This window comes from Phascolarctos cinereus, unplaced genomic scaffold, assembly GCF_003287225.1.
Source record: "Phascolarctos cinereus isolate Bilbo 61053 unplaced genomic scaffold, phaCin_HiC Scaffold_2;HRSCAF=192, whole genome shotgun sequence".
NCBI lineage: Eukaryota > Metazoa > Chordata > Mammalia > Diprotodontia > Phascolarctidae > Phascolarctos > Phascolarctos cinereus.
Genome location: NW_027555625.1, coordinates 63,277,602 through 63,295,237, shown reverse-complemented (window position 1 = coordinate 63,295,237; position 17,636 = coordinate 63,277,602). Strand labels below are relative to the sequence as shown.

Here is a 17,636-nt window from a genome sequence, read left to right as displayed (position 1 = left end):
AGAGATCTTGACAATAACTTAGTCCAATTCACTCATTTTGTAGGGGAGGAAATTGAAACCAGAGAGATGTCATTTGCCTAAAGTTACAGAGTGCGTTAGCTGCTGAGCCAGGACTAGAACTCAGATCTACTGACTTTGAGGCCATAGCTCTCTTGCTGTTCCTTCCAGAAGCATTTCTGGAGCAGCTTCTGTGTCTGACCTGGACGGACACAAAGTTTGGATAAGGGATGGTTCCATGAAGCAACTCACCTTCTTAGGGGAGGGGGCTTTGTGCCATAGAGAGGTAACAGAACCTTAATGCAGAGGAGGAGTCACCGACATACGGGGTAAGAACTCTGCGGAAGAAAAGGGTCCTTTTGGCTGCCATATCAGAGAAGACATTGTGGAAGTCATGGCAGTTAAATTGGCTCTTGAAGGAAGTGAAGAATTTCAACAGGTAGCAATGGGAGAAAGGTCATTCTAGTGATATGGAATGAAGTGAGCCAAGGCAGAAAGGTAGCAGAAGGTGGTTGACTTTCAGTTGAGAGCTGGGAATCCATTGTTGGTGAAACATGATATACTTGGCACAGGCTAGAGTCCACATAGTATGAGATAAGGCTGGAAAAGTAGAAGAGAGAGTTCTGAATGCCAGACTGAAGTGTTAGAGGTTTTCTTTAGGTAATGGGGAGTCATGGGACTATTTTTCTTTTAATGCAATGGATTATCATGAGCAAATCTGAGATGAGGAACTTGTGTGTGTGTGTGTGTGTGTGTGTGTGTGTGTGTTACAAATTAGAGGGAGAGACAGGGAGGCAGTTTGGAGACTGTTGCAAGTGTCCAGATAAGTGAGGACTGCTAGGTAGTACAATGGTTAGAGCACTGGCCCTGGAGTCAAAAGGGCCTGAATTCCAATCTGGCCTCAGACACTAACAAGCTGTGTGACCCTGGGCAAGCCGCTTAACCCTCATTGCCTCCAAAATAGAGAAAAAAGAGTTCAGGTAAGTGATAAAAAGTGTCTGAAATAGGATGGTAACAATGAGAATGAAGAGAAAGAGATACATGTAAGGGAGATTATGGAGATAGAGTTGCCTTTTCTTTTCTTCATTTCTTTTTATTCTTCTTCTTTCTTCAGCATTTGAACATAATCCCTAGTGTGGTTGATGGGCAATTCTTCCCCAAACATCCTGAAGAGATGCTGGCTGCAGGAGAGTTCCACCACATCCCTTCCATTATCGGTGTCAACAACCACGAATATGGCTGGGTTCTTCCTGTGGTAAGATTCTAGCATGTTCTATTCAGTGTCAGCTTCTTTCCGATCTCCACAGTTTATGCTTCTTTAAGGAATCACAGACTTTCCGAGTAGGTCAAGAGCTTGATTTCCATGGAATCTAAGCTAGAGTTGAAGGAGAATCCCTTCTATAACTTGCTGGATGAATGGCCATCCAGCTCTTCTTGAAGACCTCCAAGGAGAGAAAACCTCCTGGCTCCTGAGGCAGCTCCTTCCATTTTGAGGCAGCTCTCACGGTTGGACAGGACACCATGACAACAAGTGGAAATTTACTTCTTTTTACATTGTTGTTCCCAGCTCTGCCTTTAGGGCAAATGACATCAATTAAATGCCTCTTGCATGTGACCATCCACCAGGTTGTTAAAGATAATTGTCAAGTCAGGCTTACCCCAAGTTTTTTTCTTTGACCAGCAAAGCAAGTTCCTTCAACCCATCCCTATATGGCAAGACTACGACCCCTTTCTCAGCTTCTCTATTTTCTGCCTTAGATGTTATGCCCAGAACTGAACAAAAGATTCCAGATATACAGTTATCCCTTCCACATCAGGGGGACTGAAGTGCAGTGCCCCACTATCTAGAATATCCATATAATATTTTTGACTCCCTGCCCTTCTTACCAGGGAAGACTGAATTATTATGGTATTAAAGGATAACATATGTTGATATTATACAATAGCATACATATATTTTCTGTGTTTCTGAGTTTCTAAACAATTTCTGTGTCACCTGCTGGGCTTTGCCTGTCATCTGTGTCTTTAGCAAAACTCCCCCAAATTACCATTTAATTTCTTACTCCTACCTGCAATATATTGAAACCATGATGAGGAAAGTCTCAATGTGGGGAAGATAACTGTAGCCTCCACAGGGGCAGAGCACAAAGGGACTCTCACCTCCTTATTCTTGGAAGCTGTGCCTCTCTGAACAGAGCTCAACATCATGCTGCTTTTTAGGTTGCCATATTAACTCTTTATGGGCTTGTGGTTCAACAAAATCCCTAGATCTTTTTCAAATAAACTGGTATCTAGCCCTGCCTCCCTCATATTGAGATTGGAAAACTTTGAACCCATTAAATTTGATCCCAGTGGGTGTGGTCGATCCAACATTCTAGCCTGTCAAGTCCCTTTTTTTTGGATCCTGACTCCATGATACAATATGTTAGCTGGCCTTCTCGACTTTGTGTCATCTGTAAATTTGTCCTTTTATAATCAGAAAAGTTACCCTGAACAGGCTTCCCTGGAAGAATCAGAAGTATTCTACTTTTGGTTGTTTTCTCCATGAATAACTCATTTCATGTGCAAATCTCTTCAGAAGTAGAGGAAGAGAAGCCCAAGAAATGTCTAGTTACTTTTTGGTTAAAATATATTCTACAAGTCTCTTTATTTTGTTTTTTTTTTCATTTTCAAAATTTTTAAGTTTTTGGTAGCAATCAGGGTTAAGTGACTTGCCCAAAGTCACACAGCAAGTAAGTGTCTGAGGGCAGATTTGAACTGAGGTCCTCATGACTCCTGGTCTTTGCTCCATCCACTGTGTCACCTAGCTGCCTCAAGTCTCTTTATTTTAAATGAACAGTGAACAGCACCAGCTGACATTAACACAGCGCTTTACAATTTACAAAAAACTTCTTTTTGTATACCTGCTGTATATATCCCTACTTGCTGGTAGGGACCATTAAGATGTTTATCCTCATTTTGTAAAGTAGAGAACTGAATATCCCAGAAAAGACATGATTTAACCCCAGTCACACAGCTGGGCCTCCTGATGGGAGACCAGGTCTCATTGCTACGGACTTCAGGTCATCATATCTAAGGCCATTGACTCAATATTAATTTTAAATATGACATGGTGTTAACAACCATATTTCAACTGCCTCCTTAAGCATGTGCATGTAAAGTTGGTCTATTTACACAAATCAGAAAAATAGAATTTGCCTGCATCATTTCCAACATCATGTATTTTAGTAAGCATTGATCATTGTCTAAGGACACTGGTTGTTACGTAGAAACTACAACTACTATTGATTATATACTTGGCATCACCCACCATTTTGCCGTCATTTTGCAAAATATCTTGAGAATTGTTCAGTGGTATTGGGCATTATTCAGTAATTCCTAACCAAATCTATGGCACAAATTCCTCCTTAAAGGGTAAAATGATTCCTTGGATTATATTTCTTTTAAAAAATGCATAAATTTCATGAAGTTCTAAAGACCATTCACCGTGCGTCATTTTTCTCTACACAGGGAATGAGCATTCCTGGATTTAAGGAAAACATGGATAAAAACAGTGTCCAGTCAGCATTGCAAACTCCAGTTTTGGTGAGATACCAGTTACTCAACTTTCTGTATTTTTAAGCACCTACTACATAGCAGGCACTGGGCTAGGCACAGGGACAAAGTGAAATAGTCTCTGCTCTTGAGGAAGTTAAATTCTATGAGGGAGATAACCTACACATCCAGAACTAGATGGGAAATGTACAGAGAGGCAATATCAGCTGGAGGAGGGAGGAACCAAGAAAGGTACTCTATAGAAGATACTGTGGGAGCTGAGTCTTGCCAATGCAAAGGCATGGAGGTGAGAGATGGAACCAGAAGGCTGGCATACCTGTACCACAGAGTGATTACCCTTAATCGTGTATAATAAGACTGGATGGGGTCAGGTTGTTAAAAGCTCTAAATACCAAACAGAAGAGTTCATATTTAATTTTAGAGGTAGTGGGCATCCACTAAAATTTGTTTAGTTGGGGGAGGAAAGTAAAATGGTCAGATCTGTGCTTGGAACATCACCTTGGAAGATGAGTGGAGGACAGATTGGAGTGGGGAGAGATCTGAGGCACAGGGCCCAATCAGGAGGCCATTGAAATAGTCCAGGAGAGAGCTAGTGAAGGTCCTTTCACCTTCTGACTTTCTTCTTTCATAGTCACAGAGTGGGAAGGGACCTTGGAGACACCAGCTCTTGCTATCCTTTCCTTGAGGCTGACATCTTCTCTACGCTATGCCCAACAATTTAACCCTGAAAAGGCAGGCCCTGGTAGGGAGATTGTGAAGAGATCTAATGAGGTCCAGGACATATGAATAGCAGGCAAGCTGGTGTGGGCTTAGTCCTTATTTAGTTGATGAGTCACATCTGAGTCTTCGTGACCTTTTGGGGGTTTTCTTGGCAAAGATACTGGAGTAGTTTGCCATTTCCTTCTCCAGCTCATTTTATAGACAAGTAACTGAGGGAAACAAGATTCAGTGACTTGTCCAGGGTCACATAGCTAATACATGTCAGAGGTCATATTTAAACACAGGTCCTCCTGACTCTAGGGCCATCGCTTTTCCCACTGCACCACTTGCTCACTTGCTTATTCCCTACAAACCACCAACAAACATCCCTAAACAATCCACTACCAGGTATGTTTATTTTTCTAGGGGCAGCTAGATGGTGCAGTGGATAGAGCTCTGGCATTAGAGTAAGGAGGACCTGAGTTCAAATCCAGCCTCAGACCAAACATGTGATGCTTACTAGCTGTGTGACCTTGAGTAAGTCACTTAATCCCAATTGCCACAATAACAACAAAAAAATGAACGAAATATTTTTCTGTTACTCTCCTCCTGGGTCTCCTATAGGGTATTCCCCCTAAGCTTGGGCAGTTGATGATGGAAGAGTATTTAAGAGACCCTGAGGACCCGGGAAAATGTCGAGCTCAACTCCAGGAAATAGTGGGGGATTTCCTCTTTGTCATTCCTTCCCTGAAAGTGGCCAAATATCAACACAGTGAGTATGGCATTGATCCTTTTCAGAATCAGTATATCTCCTCTCCTGAGCAATGTGTCTATATCACCCACCTACTCATGCAGAAGAAGACTCCTGCTTCTGGCTCTGCTATCAGAGCCTCCAGACTGGTTAAACCTCCTTGTTCACCTTCCTTCTTCCCTCATACCTCTACCTTACCCCAACAGATACTTGGGGGGGACTCTGTGACTATTATCTACAAATTAATAAATATGTCTATTGTGTATAAATGAATAAGTGAAAATAACCCACATTTTTATAAGAAGATGTTATTAACTTTTTTTGTGCGTATGCACTATGGAGCCCTTTGGTCTCCAGGGAAAGTTAAAGATTCCTTCCCAAGATACGTTTTTAAATGTATAAAATAAAATACTTAGTTTAGAAAATCAATTAGATTGAAATCGATTTATCAAAGTGCTCAACTAAAAATAAACGGAAGAACTCCTGCTAGAGGGTTTTATTGTTATAAAATCCCTTGCATCCCTTGTACCCCCTGGATCCTCACAACAACTTCATCCCAGTGGATATAGAATGGACCTGGAATCAGGAAAATGTGAGTTCAAATCCAGACTCGGACACCTTCTAGCTGTGTGATCCTAAGCAAGTCATTTGACCTTTGTTTGCCTCAGTTTCCTCAATGGAAGTGATAACAGCACCTCAGAGTTGTTGTGAGGCTCCAGTGAGATAATGTTTGTAAAGCACTTAGCACAGTGTCTGGCATGAAGTAGATGATCTATAAATACTTGTTCATAGGGCAGCCAGGTGGCACAGTGGATGAAGTTCTGGGCCTGGAGTCAAGAAGACCCCTCTTCCTGACTTCAAATCTGGCCTCAAACACTAACTCTGTGACCTTGAACAAGTCACTTTCCCCTCTTTGCCTCAGTTTCTCCATCTGTAAAATGAGTTGGAGAAGGAAATGGCAAACCACTCCAGTATCTTTTCCAAGAAAACTCCAAATGAGATCATGCAGAGTCGAATACCACTGACAATTGAACAATGAATGATTATTCTCTTCCTCTCTCCTTCTCTCTTGGGTAGACAGGCCAGGGATTATTATCCCTACCTTACCTTTGAAAAATTAAGCTCAGAGAAGCAAAAGGATTTGCCCAAGATCTCATAGTCAATCAATAACAGGGCCATGATTTCAACCCAGGTCCTGTTACTCCAGACCCCAGCCCTTGTCCTGCCTCACAGCATCACTCTTGGACAGGATTTGTTAAGGGGCTGCCCTCTAGGAGCTTGCCCGTTAATGGACACCCACATTCGTCCCCCAACCCAAGGGAGGGAATCAGGCCAGGGTCCCCTGGCATGCGGCCCTGCCCTGTGCTCAATGTGTCACTAACCATTGGCATTTCTTATGTTTGCCTAGGTCCCAGCTCTCCAGTCTACTTTTATGAATTTCAGCACCGACCAAGCTGGGTTGATGGAATCAAGCCGGATTTTGTGAAAGCGGACCATGGTGATGAGCTTCCTTTTGTCTTTGGAGTGCCTTGTAAGCAGTGGAGATGGGACGGAGTGGGAAGCTGTGGATCAGGGTTGGGGCTCTGGCCTGCCTTCTCCATCACCTACCTTACTCTCTCTGACATCAAAATGTGTAATAATGCCTTACCTTTCCCCAAAGGAACTTCCCACATGTCAGCTTATTTAATAATGATAATAACAATAGGTAGCTAGCATTTCTATACTGCTTGAAGGCTTAGAAAGAGCTTTGTATATGCCAATCTCATTTGATAGCCTCAAAACAGCCCTGTGAAGTAGGTGCTGATGCTATCTCCATTTTATCGATGAGGAAACTGAGGCTGAGAAAGGTGACTCTTGGCTAGCCAAGAAGCACAGAGCTAGTTAAGGGTCTGAGTCATGATGTGAACTCATGATTTCTTGGTTCCATGTTCAGCACTCAGTCCACCTATCATCTAGATTCTATTTGATCTTCCCAAATACCCTGTGAGGGTCAGGGTGTGTGGAAGGGAGGGGTTGTGTCTGTTTTTCAGAAGAGAAAAGACTTATCAATATCGCAGAGTTAGCAGGTCTGAGCCCAAATCCAGGTTCCCTTAGGAGGCACTGAATAGGGGCCCAGCTGGCTGAGAAGAGTTTTTGTTTTTATTTATTATTCACTGTATTTGTATCTGCAACCCTTGGCACAGCGCCAGGGATAGAGGAGCCAATTAATAGTTACCTGGTTGATTGAGTGATTGGAGATTAAGGTATCAGTCTTGCAAGTCCTCAAACTCAGTCTGCTTGTTCAGGTGAACTGAATCAGGAAGTTGATTCAGCTATTTCGTTCAATTCATTTTACATAATTAAGCACATCCAGCATGCAGAGCCCTCTGTTCAGCTCTGGGGAAGACACAAAGGTAAATAAGACACAGTCTCTGACTTCTTGGAGTTTACTATCCAGAAGGGAAAATAAGGCACAAACACAAAAAAGCTATTTCCATCTCTGTTTCCCTATGTCAGCGGACCAGTGACCTCACTAATACCCTCACCCTCTCTTCTAATGTAGACCCTAACTAGTATACCATCTGATTCTATGTGATTCTTTTCCTTCTGCTTCCTTAAATTGTCCACAGTGGATCTGCCCAATGTGCTGGACCTCTTCCCTCTTCCTTTCCTTCCTTTTTTTCCTTCCTTTTCTTCCTTCCTTTCCTTCCTTCCTTCCTTCCTTCCTTCCTTCCTTCCTTCCTTCCTTCCTTCCTTCCTTCCTTCCTTCCTTCCTTCCTTCCTTCCTTCTTCCCTCCCTCCCTTTTTTCCAGTTATTCTTGATTCATTTTCTCTACCAGTGCATCCATTTGTGGATTGTTGGACAAAAGTCTCACAATGAACAATCTTTAGAGTTCATGTTTGTAGGTGGTCCGAACTCTGTGTTTTTGAAAGTCTTCTCTCCCTATTTCCACCTCTCTGCTCCTGTCCTGGCAGAACTGGAAGGCCAGTTTATACCTTAATCTGTTTCATTACTTGCCTTGGTCAATGAATTCACTGCCTTATGGGCCAGCTACTGTTGTTGAGCCTGTCTGCACGGCCCCAGGCAGGGGTCTGGAATGGCAGGCACTGTCTGGGACAGGGGCCATATGCAAAGTCTTTCCAGCTGCTAGAGCTTCTTCTATGCTAGAGTAGCTTACCATAATGATAATTATTACCATAAATAACATTTATAACAATCAAACCTTTATTATAATTATGTATGATAAAACATGTAATCATAAAATATAATGTAATATACTTTATATGTAATAACTTTAATGTTATAGTAAGTATATAATAACATAAACATAATAGTAATAGCTATCATTTATGTAACGTTTTACCAGTTTTGTAAAGCATTCCATAAATATTATCCCAGCTTTTTTTTTTTACCCTCCCAACAACCCAGGGCCACAGATGCTATTATTATCCCTATTTTTCAAAGAAACAAAGGCAGACAGTGGTTAACTGTCTTGCCCAAGATCACTCTTCTAGTCAGCGTCTGAGATTAGATTAGAACTCAGGTATTCCTGATTTCCAGACCAGCTGCACCACTTTGTTTTTTGGGGAGAGACTCAGTTATGGAGTCAGACAGAGTAGGCCAACAAAAGCCCGGGGACACCCTCTGGGAGGGGAGTAACATGAAGGAAACTATAGATGGAAGATAAGTTCAATGGCTAGAGCAGGATTGACTGGGTGGTTATGGCTTGGGACTGAAGGAAAGGAGGCCTTTGGGTCTGCATTTTGACCTTAACCAAGATTTTTCTTTTTCTGTTCCTAGTTTTGGGAGAGGGACCAGAAGAGGAAAAACTCCTGAGTCACAGGATAATGAGCTACTGGGCAAACTTTGCCCATCATGGGTGAGACAGCTGCCTCTTGGTTTCGCCATGGTTTCCCTCTGGAGTAGTGCCTGTTCTTAGGCACATAAAGGTTTCCCACTTCCATAGAAGTTCCTTGATTGAAATTTGTTCAAGGAAAAAAATAGTTCATTCATCCTAGAGGCAAGGTGTGGTGAACAAGTTTAGACCTTCCCCAAGTTCATGACTGGGGTTGGGGAAGGATTTCTCAGAGAGATTCACCCTACACATGGGCATCTTGGAAGGAAAACAAGAGAGATCAGGAACTCTCTTGGCTCACACCATCACCCTTGAGTGTCAGTGACTTATCTTCCCCCTTGGAAAACATTAGGACAGGTGGCAGTGGCAAGAGCCTTAGATGTGGAGTCCAGTGATATTGTGTTTGATTATTTGTGACCCAACTAGAGTTTTCCTGGCAGAGATACTGGAGTGATATCCACTGGCAAACTACTCCAGATTGTCATTTCCTTCTTCAGCTCATTCTACAGAGGAGGAAACAGAGGCAAACAGGGTTAAATGATTTCCCCAGGTTCACACAGCTAGTAAGTATCTGAGGCTGGATTTAAACTCAGGTATTCCTAACTCAAGGTACAGGTTTATCCACTGTACCACCTAGCTGCCCCAATGAAATGGAATCTAATGATATGAGTTCAAATCTTGATTTTGCTACTTATTTCCTACATGAGTCCCTCTACACTTTGGACTTTCTACCTCAGCTGCATTAGAAAGGGCCAACGTGAAAGGTGAAGACCAAACTGCTTAAAGTTGGGTGAACAAGTCTCTTTATGGGTACTACCACTGTCAACTGATCCCAACCTTGGGGCCCCTTCCTTCACTCTCAGGCTGAGCTGGTGGTGGCTTGCTACACTTTCCAATAGAACTTTTCAGTTCTAAATGTTTTTTTTTTTTTTGCTCCCAGGGACCCAAATGGTGCAGACCTTATCCACTGGCCTCTCTATGACCAGAAGGAAGAGTACCTGGAGCTTAATTTGCAGTTGTCTGTGGGAAACAGTCTGAGGAAGGATAAATGGGAGTTCTGGACCAAGACCTTGCCTCAGAAGATGAAGGAATCATGGCCAGAAAAAGCCCGAGTGGAGCTGTGATCTCTAAACAAAACCATTTTTGCAATTGTTGCAGACCAATGATACCTAATCATTTCCTTTGAATAGTTCCTTGGTCTCATCTAAAGTATACTGCAGTTTTGAGTGAAGTACTTTGACTCTCACTTATTACTGTTTTGGGAGAATTTAAATGGTATTCAGAAGGAAAACAACAAATTAATGTAAGGATTACTATGTTCCAGCCACTGTGCTAAGAAACAGTCTTATAAATATCATCTCATTTGAAAGGGACTTTCCAATTTTGAGATAATGGGAATCTGATGATACCAGTCAGTCCACCCTGTGTCTAGAGGAAAAAAATCCCTAGTTCATGTCATAGAATTATAGTGGAGGTAGTTTCATTTTCTGTCACTGTACCTTTAGGCCACTTGGTATGGAAAGAATGATGATTGATCAAATGATTGATTTAGAGTTGGAAGATTATTAGAAATCATTGAACAAGAATGAACACCAAGGCCCAGAGAAGGGAAAGGACTTGTCCAAGGTGATCCACACACTAAGCAACCAGGTCCTCTGACTCCAAATCAAAGGTTCTTAGAACATTGAGCTGCTGCCAGGGACTGGGGAAAATATTGGATGTCTCTGTCTTGCTTCATCAATTAGCTAGCATTTTCCAGATAACACTTCTCTGAGGAGATAATGGGGTACGTTGAGAGTCTTGTAAACAAAACTTCAAGATAATCCTGCAACTCAAGTGATTCTTTACTTGCAAAAGAGCAGCACAGAGACAATTAGTATCTGTGAACCCAAATTCAATGTAGTTTGTCTACAGGGTTCCTTTTACATAGAACAAAATTGCAAAATCAAAGGAAATCCTTCCTCTATTCTGAGTGGTTATGCTAACAAGATATTTCACAATAACAATACCTTTTACTAACAGGATACAGGCAGGGGTCTGTTGGTCAATGTTTAACAATCAGCTCTCTGAAAAACCCAGAAGATATACTTTCAAGTTATATCATTCACATTATCTCCATCACTTTGTTAAGCTTAGAAATCAATAAAACAATGACCCAAACCCTAAATTGTAGTGGATGCCAATTCTGAGATATAAATACTCATGCTGAAAATTTAACAACCAGCTCTGGTACAAGTTGGCTCTAGCACTTCCCTGAGATACAGGGATATATGGTACCCAAACATTCTCTCCATTTAGAAAAATCCAATATTGAATTGTCAAAACATTTTTGTCACTAAGAAAATAAGACATAGTTGATATAGGGTTCAGACAATTATGGCAGGATAAAGGTAATATAGAATGTAATAGAAGCTAGGTGGTCAGGTCACCTCACATGTGGACTTCAAAATAGCCTGCTGTCTAGTTTCCCTTGCTTCAGTTTTCTTCCCAGTCCAGTCCATCCTCCACTCAAATCTGATGATGTCAGACATATGCTGATGTCACTCCTTATATGCTAAACTCTGATGGTTCCCTTTACTTCTAATATCAAATATTAAACCCTTTGTTTGGCTTTTAAAGACCTTCAGAATTTGGACCCTCCCCACCTTTTCCTTCATTTTGGGCCTCCTTGGTGTTCCTCCGTCTCTGGGCTCTGGGCACTCTCTCTGGCTGCCCCCATGCCTGGAACCTTCTTCCTCATCCTCTGTCCCTCCTGGCTTCCTTCAAGTCTCAGCTAAAATCTCACCTTTTGTCAGAAGCCTTTGCTAATTTCTCCTTAAAGCTGATGCCTTCTTACTGTTGATCATCCCCCAGTTTGCCTTGTGTATAAGTTGTCTGTCCATAGGTGTTTGCAGCTTGTCTCCCTTCATTAGATTGTGAGCTCCGTGAAGATAGTTTTTTACCTCTGCACATTCCCAGTGTTTGAGTGACTGGTGCCTGGTGTGCCGTTCAGAAATACTTCACTCATCCACCAGCTATATGATGTTAGCAAATTCTCTTTGCCTGTTGGAATGTCTTTTTCCTTATGAACTCAGTGGGAATAATAAAAATGACACCAGAAACTTCCCAGAGTTATTGTGAGCACCAGAGAGCATTCAAGCTGGACAAGAGCTTAAAGAATATCTGATCCAGGGGCAGCTAGGTGGCACAGTGGATAGGCGCCTTTCCTGGAGTAAGGAGGACCTGAGTTCAAATCCAGCCTCAGACGCTTACTAGCTCTGTGAACCTGGGCAAGTCACTTAACTCAATTGGCTAAGAAAAAAAAGAATGTCTGCTCCAACATGCTTACTGTACCACAGAGGACTCAAGGGCCCAGAATGTTTGCCCCACCCCAAGTCACACAGCTGAGAAGAGGTTGTGCAGGGGCTCCATCTCAGGTCTTTAGACTCCAAGTCCTTCACTCTTGAATCAAGCTTCACTCTCTTCAGACTTAAGCAACATCGTCATTACAAGACTCTTGTAGTTTTCTGGGAAAACAGAAAGAATAATAATGTGTATCTGTGAAGAATGCTCTGTGTTTTGTATCCTGTTTGGATGCATGTTTATTAGCTATAGTTAATAATGATAATAGCTAAAATTTATATAGTGCCTATTACGTTTCAACTAGTATATTATGTGCTTTGTATCTATTAGCTCATTTGATCATCATGCTAACCCTGTGAGGGGTGTGTAATTGTTATCCTCGTTTTAGAAATGAAGAAACTGAGGTAGGCAGAGGTTAAGTGACATGCTTAGGTCATACAGCTAGCTGCCTATGTAGTTTGAATGCAAAATGTTTTCCCTATTTTACAGGGAACTCCTGCAAGGCAGGTGCTCACATGGAGGTCAGAAAAAGTGATACAAGGACACTCTCAAGGTCTCTCTGGAGAACTCTGGAATTGATTGCATAACATGAAAGACACTGGCAAATGACCGCCAAGCATGGCGTGCTTGCATCAAAGAAGACCCTGTGCTCTATGACTGGAGATGGCCCCCTAGTATATGATAGAACAGGGTTATAAACCCAGGTCTACTTTGACTTTAAGACCAGCCTTCTTTCTACAACACTGGCTGTTGCTTCTCAGTGGCATGGAATAGTGCTCCAAAGATGTATCATGTCACGTATGTGCAGAGGATTATGATGGATGCTAGAAGGCATACAAAATTTGGATGAGAAACACTTTCCCTCAAGGAGCTTATATTCTAGTGAAGGGGGCAGGGTTAGGATACTGAGCAAACAACAAACATTTATTAAGCACCTACCATGTGCTAGATACTGTGCCAGGAGCCGGGATACAAATACAAAGAATGAAACAACCCCAACGTTGCAGGAGTTTACATTCTCATGGAGAAATCAATAAGTATCTATATAAGTACACGAAGAGAATAAATACAACACCAGCAGAGGTCACTATAATACATACTATTAGATGGGACTGGCTCCTTTGGGCCACCTTTTCCATGCCAGTTTTGGGCACCTGTAGAATGGGATTCAAGGTTTCAGGGCAGTAGCCTTCCTCTTCTTTAGCCTGTTCCATGCCAAGTCCTCAAATGCCAGCTAGAAAGAAGCATGCTGACACTTGCTCCACTGCAATTCAATTTAATTCACTGCAGCAAATATTTATTAAACAATCCGCTGAATGTATGGCATTGAGCTGGGAGCTGAGGATACAATGAGAAAGAAAAAAGAGGGAAGCAAGGAGAAAAGAAGGAAGAAGGGGGAAACAAGAGAAGAAAAGAGAAAGAGAGGAATAAAGCAAGAAGGAGAGAGAGGAAAAGAGAGTAAGGAAGAAAAGAGGGATAAAGAAAGAGAAGCAATAAGAGAAAGAGAAAGAGAGGACAGAAGACAGAAGGAAGAAAAAGAAAGAGAAAGATGAAGGAAAGAAGAAAAAAGAAAGAGAAACAAGAAGAGATAGCAAGAAAGGAAGAGAAGAAGGAAGGATGAGAGAGAAACAGGAAGAAAAAAGGGAAGGAAGCAAAGAAGGAAGGAAGGGAGAAAGACAGAGAGGAAGGAAGGCAGGCAGGAAGGAAGAAAAAGAATGAAAGACTCCCTTTCTGCAAGGGTTTGGGATGGCACAGTACATATGAAAGTAAATACAAAATATATGTAATATAAGAGAGAGAGAGAGAGAGAGAGAGAGAGAGAGAGAGAGAGAGAGAGGGAGAGGGAGAGAGAGAGAGAGAGAGAGAGAGAGAGAGAGAGAGAGAGAGAGAGAGAGAGAGAGAGAGAGGGAGAGGGAGAGTGTATCAATAGGTGGACAGCAGGACAATCCCAGGTACAATGTAGAACCTCAGGTGTACTCTTTTTTTTTTGGTGAGGCAATTGAGGTTAAGTGACTTGCCCAGGGTCACTCAGCTAGTGAGTATGATGTGTCTGAGGCTGGATTTGAACTCAGGTACTCCTGACTGCAAAGTCAGTGATCCACTGTGCCACCTAGCTGCCCCACCTGAGCCATACTTTCAAAAAAAAGTTAAATTCTCTGCCAAGAGGGGTGAAAAGGGAATGCCTTCCCAACACCTGTCCAAATCTCCCAGGCAGGAGACAGAGAGTCATGTAACAGGAAATTCTAGCAGGCAGCTGGGCTGGAAAGTACCATAGGGCAGCTGGATCCTGGAGGACTTCAGTGATCAGGCTGAATCAATCTTGGCTCACTGTGCTGCTGCAGACAACCAGAACCAGAATTGGTCAATCCTTCCACACTCTCTCCCATACACTCATTTAAAGGGAGCTGGTCAAGCTGTGGATAAAGTGTTGGGCTTGGAGTGAGGAAGACCTGAACTCATACCTAGTCCTCAGCCAGTAGTTGTATGACCCTGAACAAGACATGTAACTCCTGCTTCCCCCAGTTTCCTCATCTGTAAAATGGGGTTAATAATAATATCTTATGCCTCCTAGCATTGTTGTGAGGCTCAAATGAGATCATATTTGTAACGTACCTTGCAAATTTTAAAACACTATAGAAATGCTGGCTATCACCATTATTTATCAAATCCTCTCATACTGAACGCATGATCTCCTCACAGTACTGTTCTCTCTCTTCACTCATTGTCAATCCCTCTAACTACCAACAAAGAGCTCAGTTTGTATCCAGGCTGTTCTCTAACCTAGCTACTTCCTCACTCCCTGCTAACCTTCAGTCTCCTAGTACAGCTATTACATTTGATTCAAAAGGTATGGGTGTTTAAGTAATTTTCTTTGCATAATTAAGCAACTAGATAGTGCAATGGATAGAATGCTATACCTGGAGTCTGGAAGTACTGAATTCTAATCCAGTCTTTAGACACTTATTAGCTGTGTGATTACGGGCAAGTCACTTAACTTCTGTTTGCCTCAATTTCCTCATTTGTAAAATAGGGATAATATCAGTATCTACCTGCCAGGGGTCTTGTGAAGATTAAAGAAGATATTTGTAAAGCACTCTGTAAACCTTAAATCATAAAACAAATTCTAGCTATTATTAGCTAATATTACTTTTCATTCCAATTCATTTCCCAGAATTGTTGGCCTAATTCACAGCTCCCTCAACAATGCATTAACGTGTCTGTCTTTACCCAACTACTTCATCGTTGACAATTCCCATGTTTTGTCATCTCCATCAGTTTTCTGGTTGTGAAGTGAAACCTCAGGGTTCTTTCAGTTTGCATTTCTCTCATTAGTGATTTGGACCATTCTTTCATTTAGGTGTCCCATAAAGCTTGGAGAGGGAGGGGGTGAGGTGGGAAGGTTTGGGTATGCTGGGAGGGTGTCCTTATCCAAAGTCACACTGGCAAGTATGTTTTCCATTGGGTTTCAGACAGATCTCCCCCTTGCAGCTCTAGGGGCTATGCACAAGGGATTGTGGCTGATTTTCCTCAGGCCATTGACTCTAGTTCCTGTTCTGCTGTGTTCTCTCCAATGTCATTAGAGGAGTTCTGGTTGATATCTCCTCATTATTATTGATACCAAAGATTATCTCCCCAGTATCATTTTAACAAATTAATATCAATCATCTTTTACAAAGTAATATTTTCTGAGAAGAGAAGTACAAACATGTCAACGGGACTCTCCAGCCTACCATGTTGGTCCATGAGAATTGGCTTGAACTTAAGGCAGATACTACACTGTTCTTGCCACCAAATTCACTTCCAAATTCAGCAGAACTGCTTCTCCTCATTGCTCCTTTGCTGCAGGGCACTGCTGAGCTGAGTCAAACTGATGGCTCCTCAGATCTGCTGGCAAATCTGGTGATATGGGCTCCAGATCCAGGACTTCTGAAGGCTGACTGTTCTGACCTTTCAAAACTTACAAGATCATAGCTGTCTCCTATACAGTGCCTAAAACTGGAAAGTACAGACAGAATAGGGAAATGAGAGCTGCTGTTCTTGGTGAGGAAGGGCATGAGACCTTCCCCAATGCACTGACCCATAGCAGTTCAGTCTCTTAAAATGGGGTCAGTAGGAGACAGAGTTGTCCCCTTTTTTTTTTTTTACAATACATTCATTTCTATCACAGACGCTATTTGTAAAGCCTTTTCTTACCACAGTTATCTTGTTCACATAAAATCTTTTCAATTCACATAATCAAAATTAGCCATTTTACCCTTTGTAATTAATTCATCCTTTACTCATAGACATGAAGGGCAGATGACCTATTCCTCCTCTTTTTTAGGCATGATTTTTGATATTCAAGACACTCACCAATTTTGAATTTATTATGGAATATTGTATAAGGCAATGTTGGGCTAAGCCTAATTTCTGTCACCCTGCTTTCCAATTTTGCAAGTAGTATTTATCAATTAGGGAATTTTTCCATAGGTAGCTAATGCTTTCTACTTTATCAAACACTTTGTTATTGAGTTCTATTGTTTCTGAATCACTCTTGTTTACTCCGTTCCATTGAACTACCTCTCTGTTCTTTACCCATACCAGGTGGTTTTGATGTCTGCTGCTTTAAAATATAGTCTGAGATTGGGGCATGCTATTCTCTCTTCACCCCTACTTCTTTTCAACATTTCCCTTAACATTTTATATCTCTTTTTTTTCCAAGTGGACTTTGTTATTATTTTGTCAGGTATTGTAAAGTATCCCCTTGTTAATTTGATTGGCATAGCTATAAAAGTGCAAATTAATTTTGATAGCATTGTCATTTTCATTATATTGGCATGGCCTAGTCATGAACACTGAATATTCTTCCAGCTACTGATGCTCCTTACTTCTTTAAGGAGCTCTTTGTAATTGAATTTGTACAAGTCTTTTCTGTGCTTTGAGAGGTTGGTCCCCAGGCATTTCATACATTTTATAGTTATTTCTTATGGGCTTTCCCATTCTACGATTGCTTGTTGTATCAATTATGTCATGCATTTTTTTCAGTTATTTGGAATGGATCTTTTCATTACTGCCTTTGGGATTTTGCTGTAGTATGTAGAAGTGCAATTTGTTTTTGTGGCTTTATTTTGCAGTCTGCAGCTCTTTTTGGAGCTATTACTTTCTTCACTGATTTCTAAGTAAACTACTACGTCATTAACAAATAGGAATAATTGTCTCTCTTCTTGGCCTATATCTCTGACTTTCTTCCTCCTACATTATTGCTATTGCTAGCATTTCCAGAACTATCTTAAAGCTTAATTGAATAAAGAAAAATATTCTAATTTAATGATAATAACACATGTACCAGCATATCCATGTTGGAGAGATAGATTTTAAGATCTGTCTTCTTTTGCCTTTATAGATTCAATCCAATTTTTTTTCAAATATAACTAAGGCAAGGTCTCAGGAAGAAGTCCTTTAAGTAGCACTTTGAT

General features: G+C 41.5%; 1 protein-coding gene across 1 annotated transcript in view; it reads left to right on the top strand.

Moving 5' to 3' along the window:
- The window catches only part of LOC110210449 (cocaine esterase-like), a 35,908-nt gene extending 25,946 nt beyond the window's left edge, over positions 1-9,962 (top strand). The window contains exons 8-13 of the mRNA XM_020989425.2: positions 1,112-1,252; positions 3,508-3,582; positions 4,876-5,023; positions 6,411-6,533; positions 8,784-8,862; positions 9,779-9,962. Coding sequence (XP_020845084.1) covers positions 1,112-1,252; positions 3,508-3,582; positions 4,876-5,023; positions 6,411-6,533; positions 8,784-8,862; positions 9,779-9,962 — 750 coding nt within the window. The remainder of the gene's footprint in view (positions 1-1,111; positions 1,253-3,507; positions 3,583-4,875; positions 5,024-6,410; positions 6,534-8,783; positions 8,863-9,778) is intronic.
- The last annotated feature ends 7,674 nt before the right edge of the window (positions 9,963-17,636 follow it).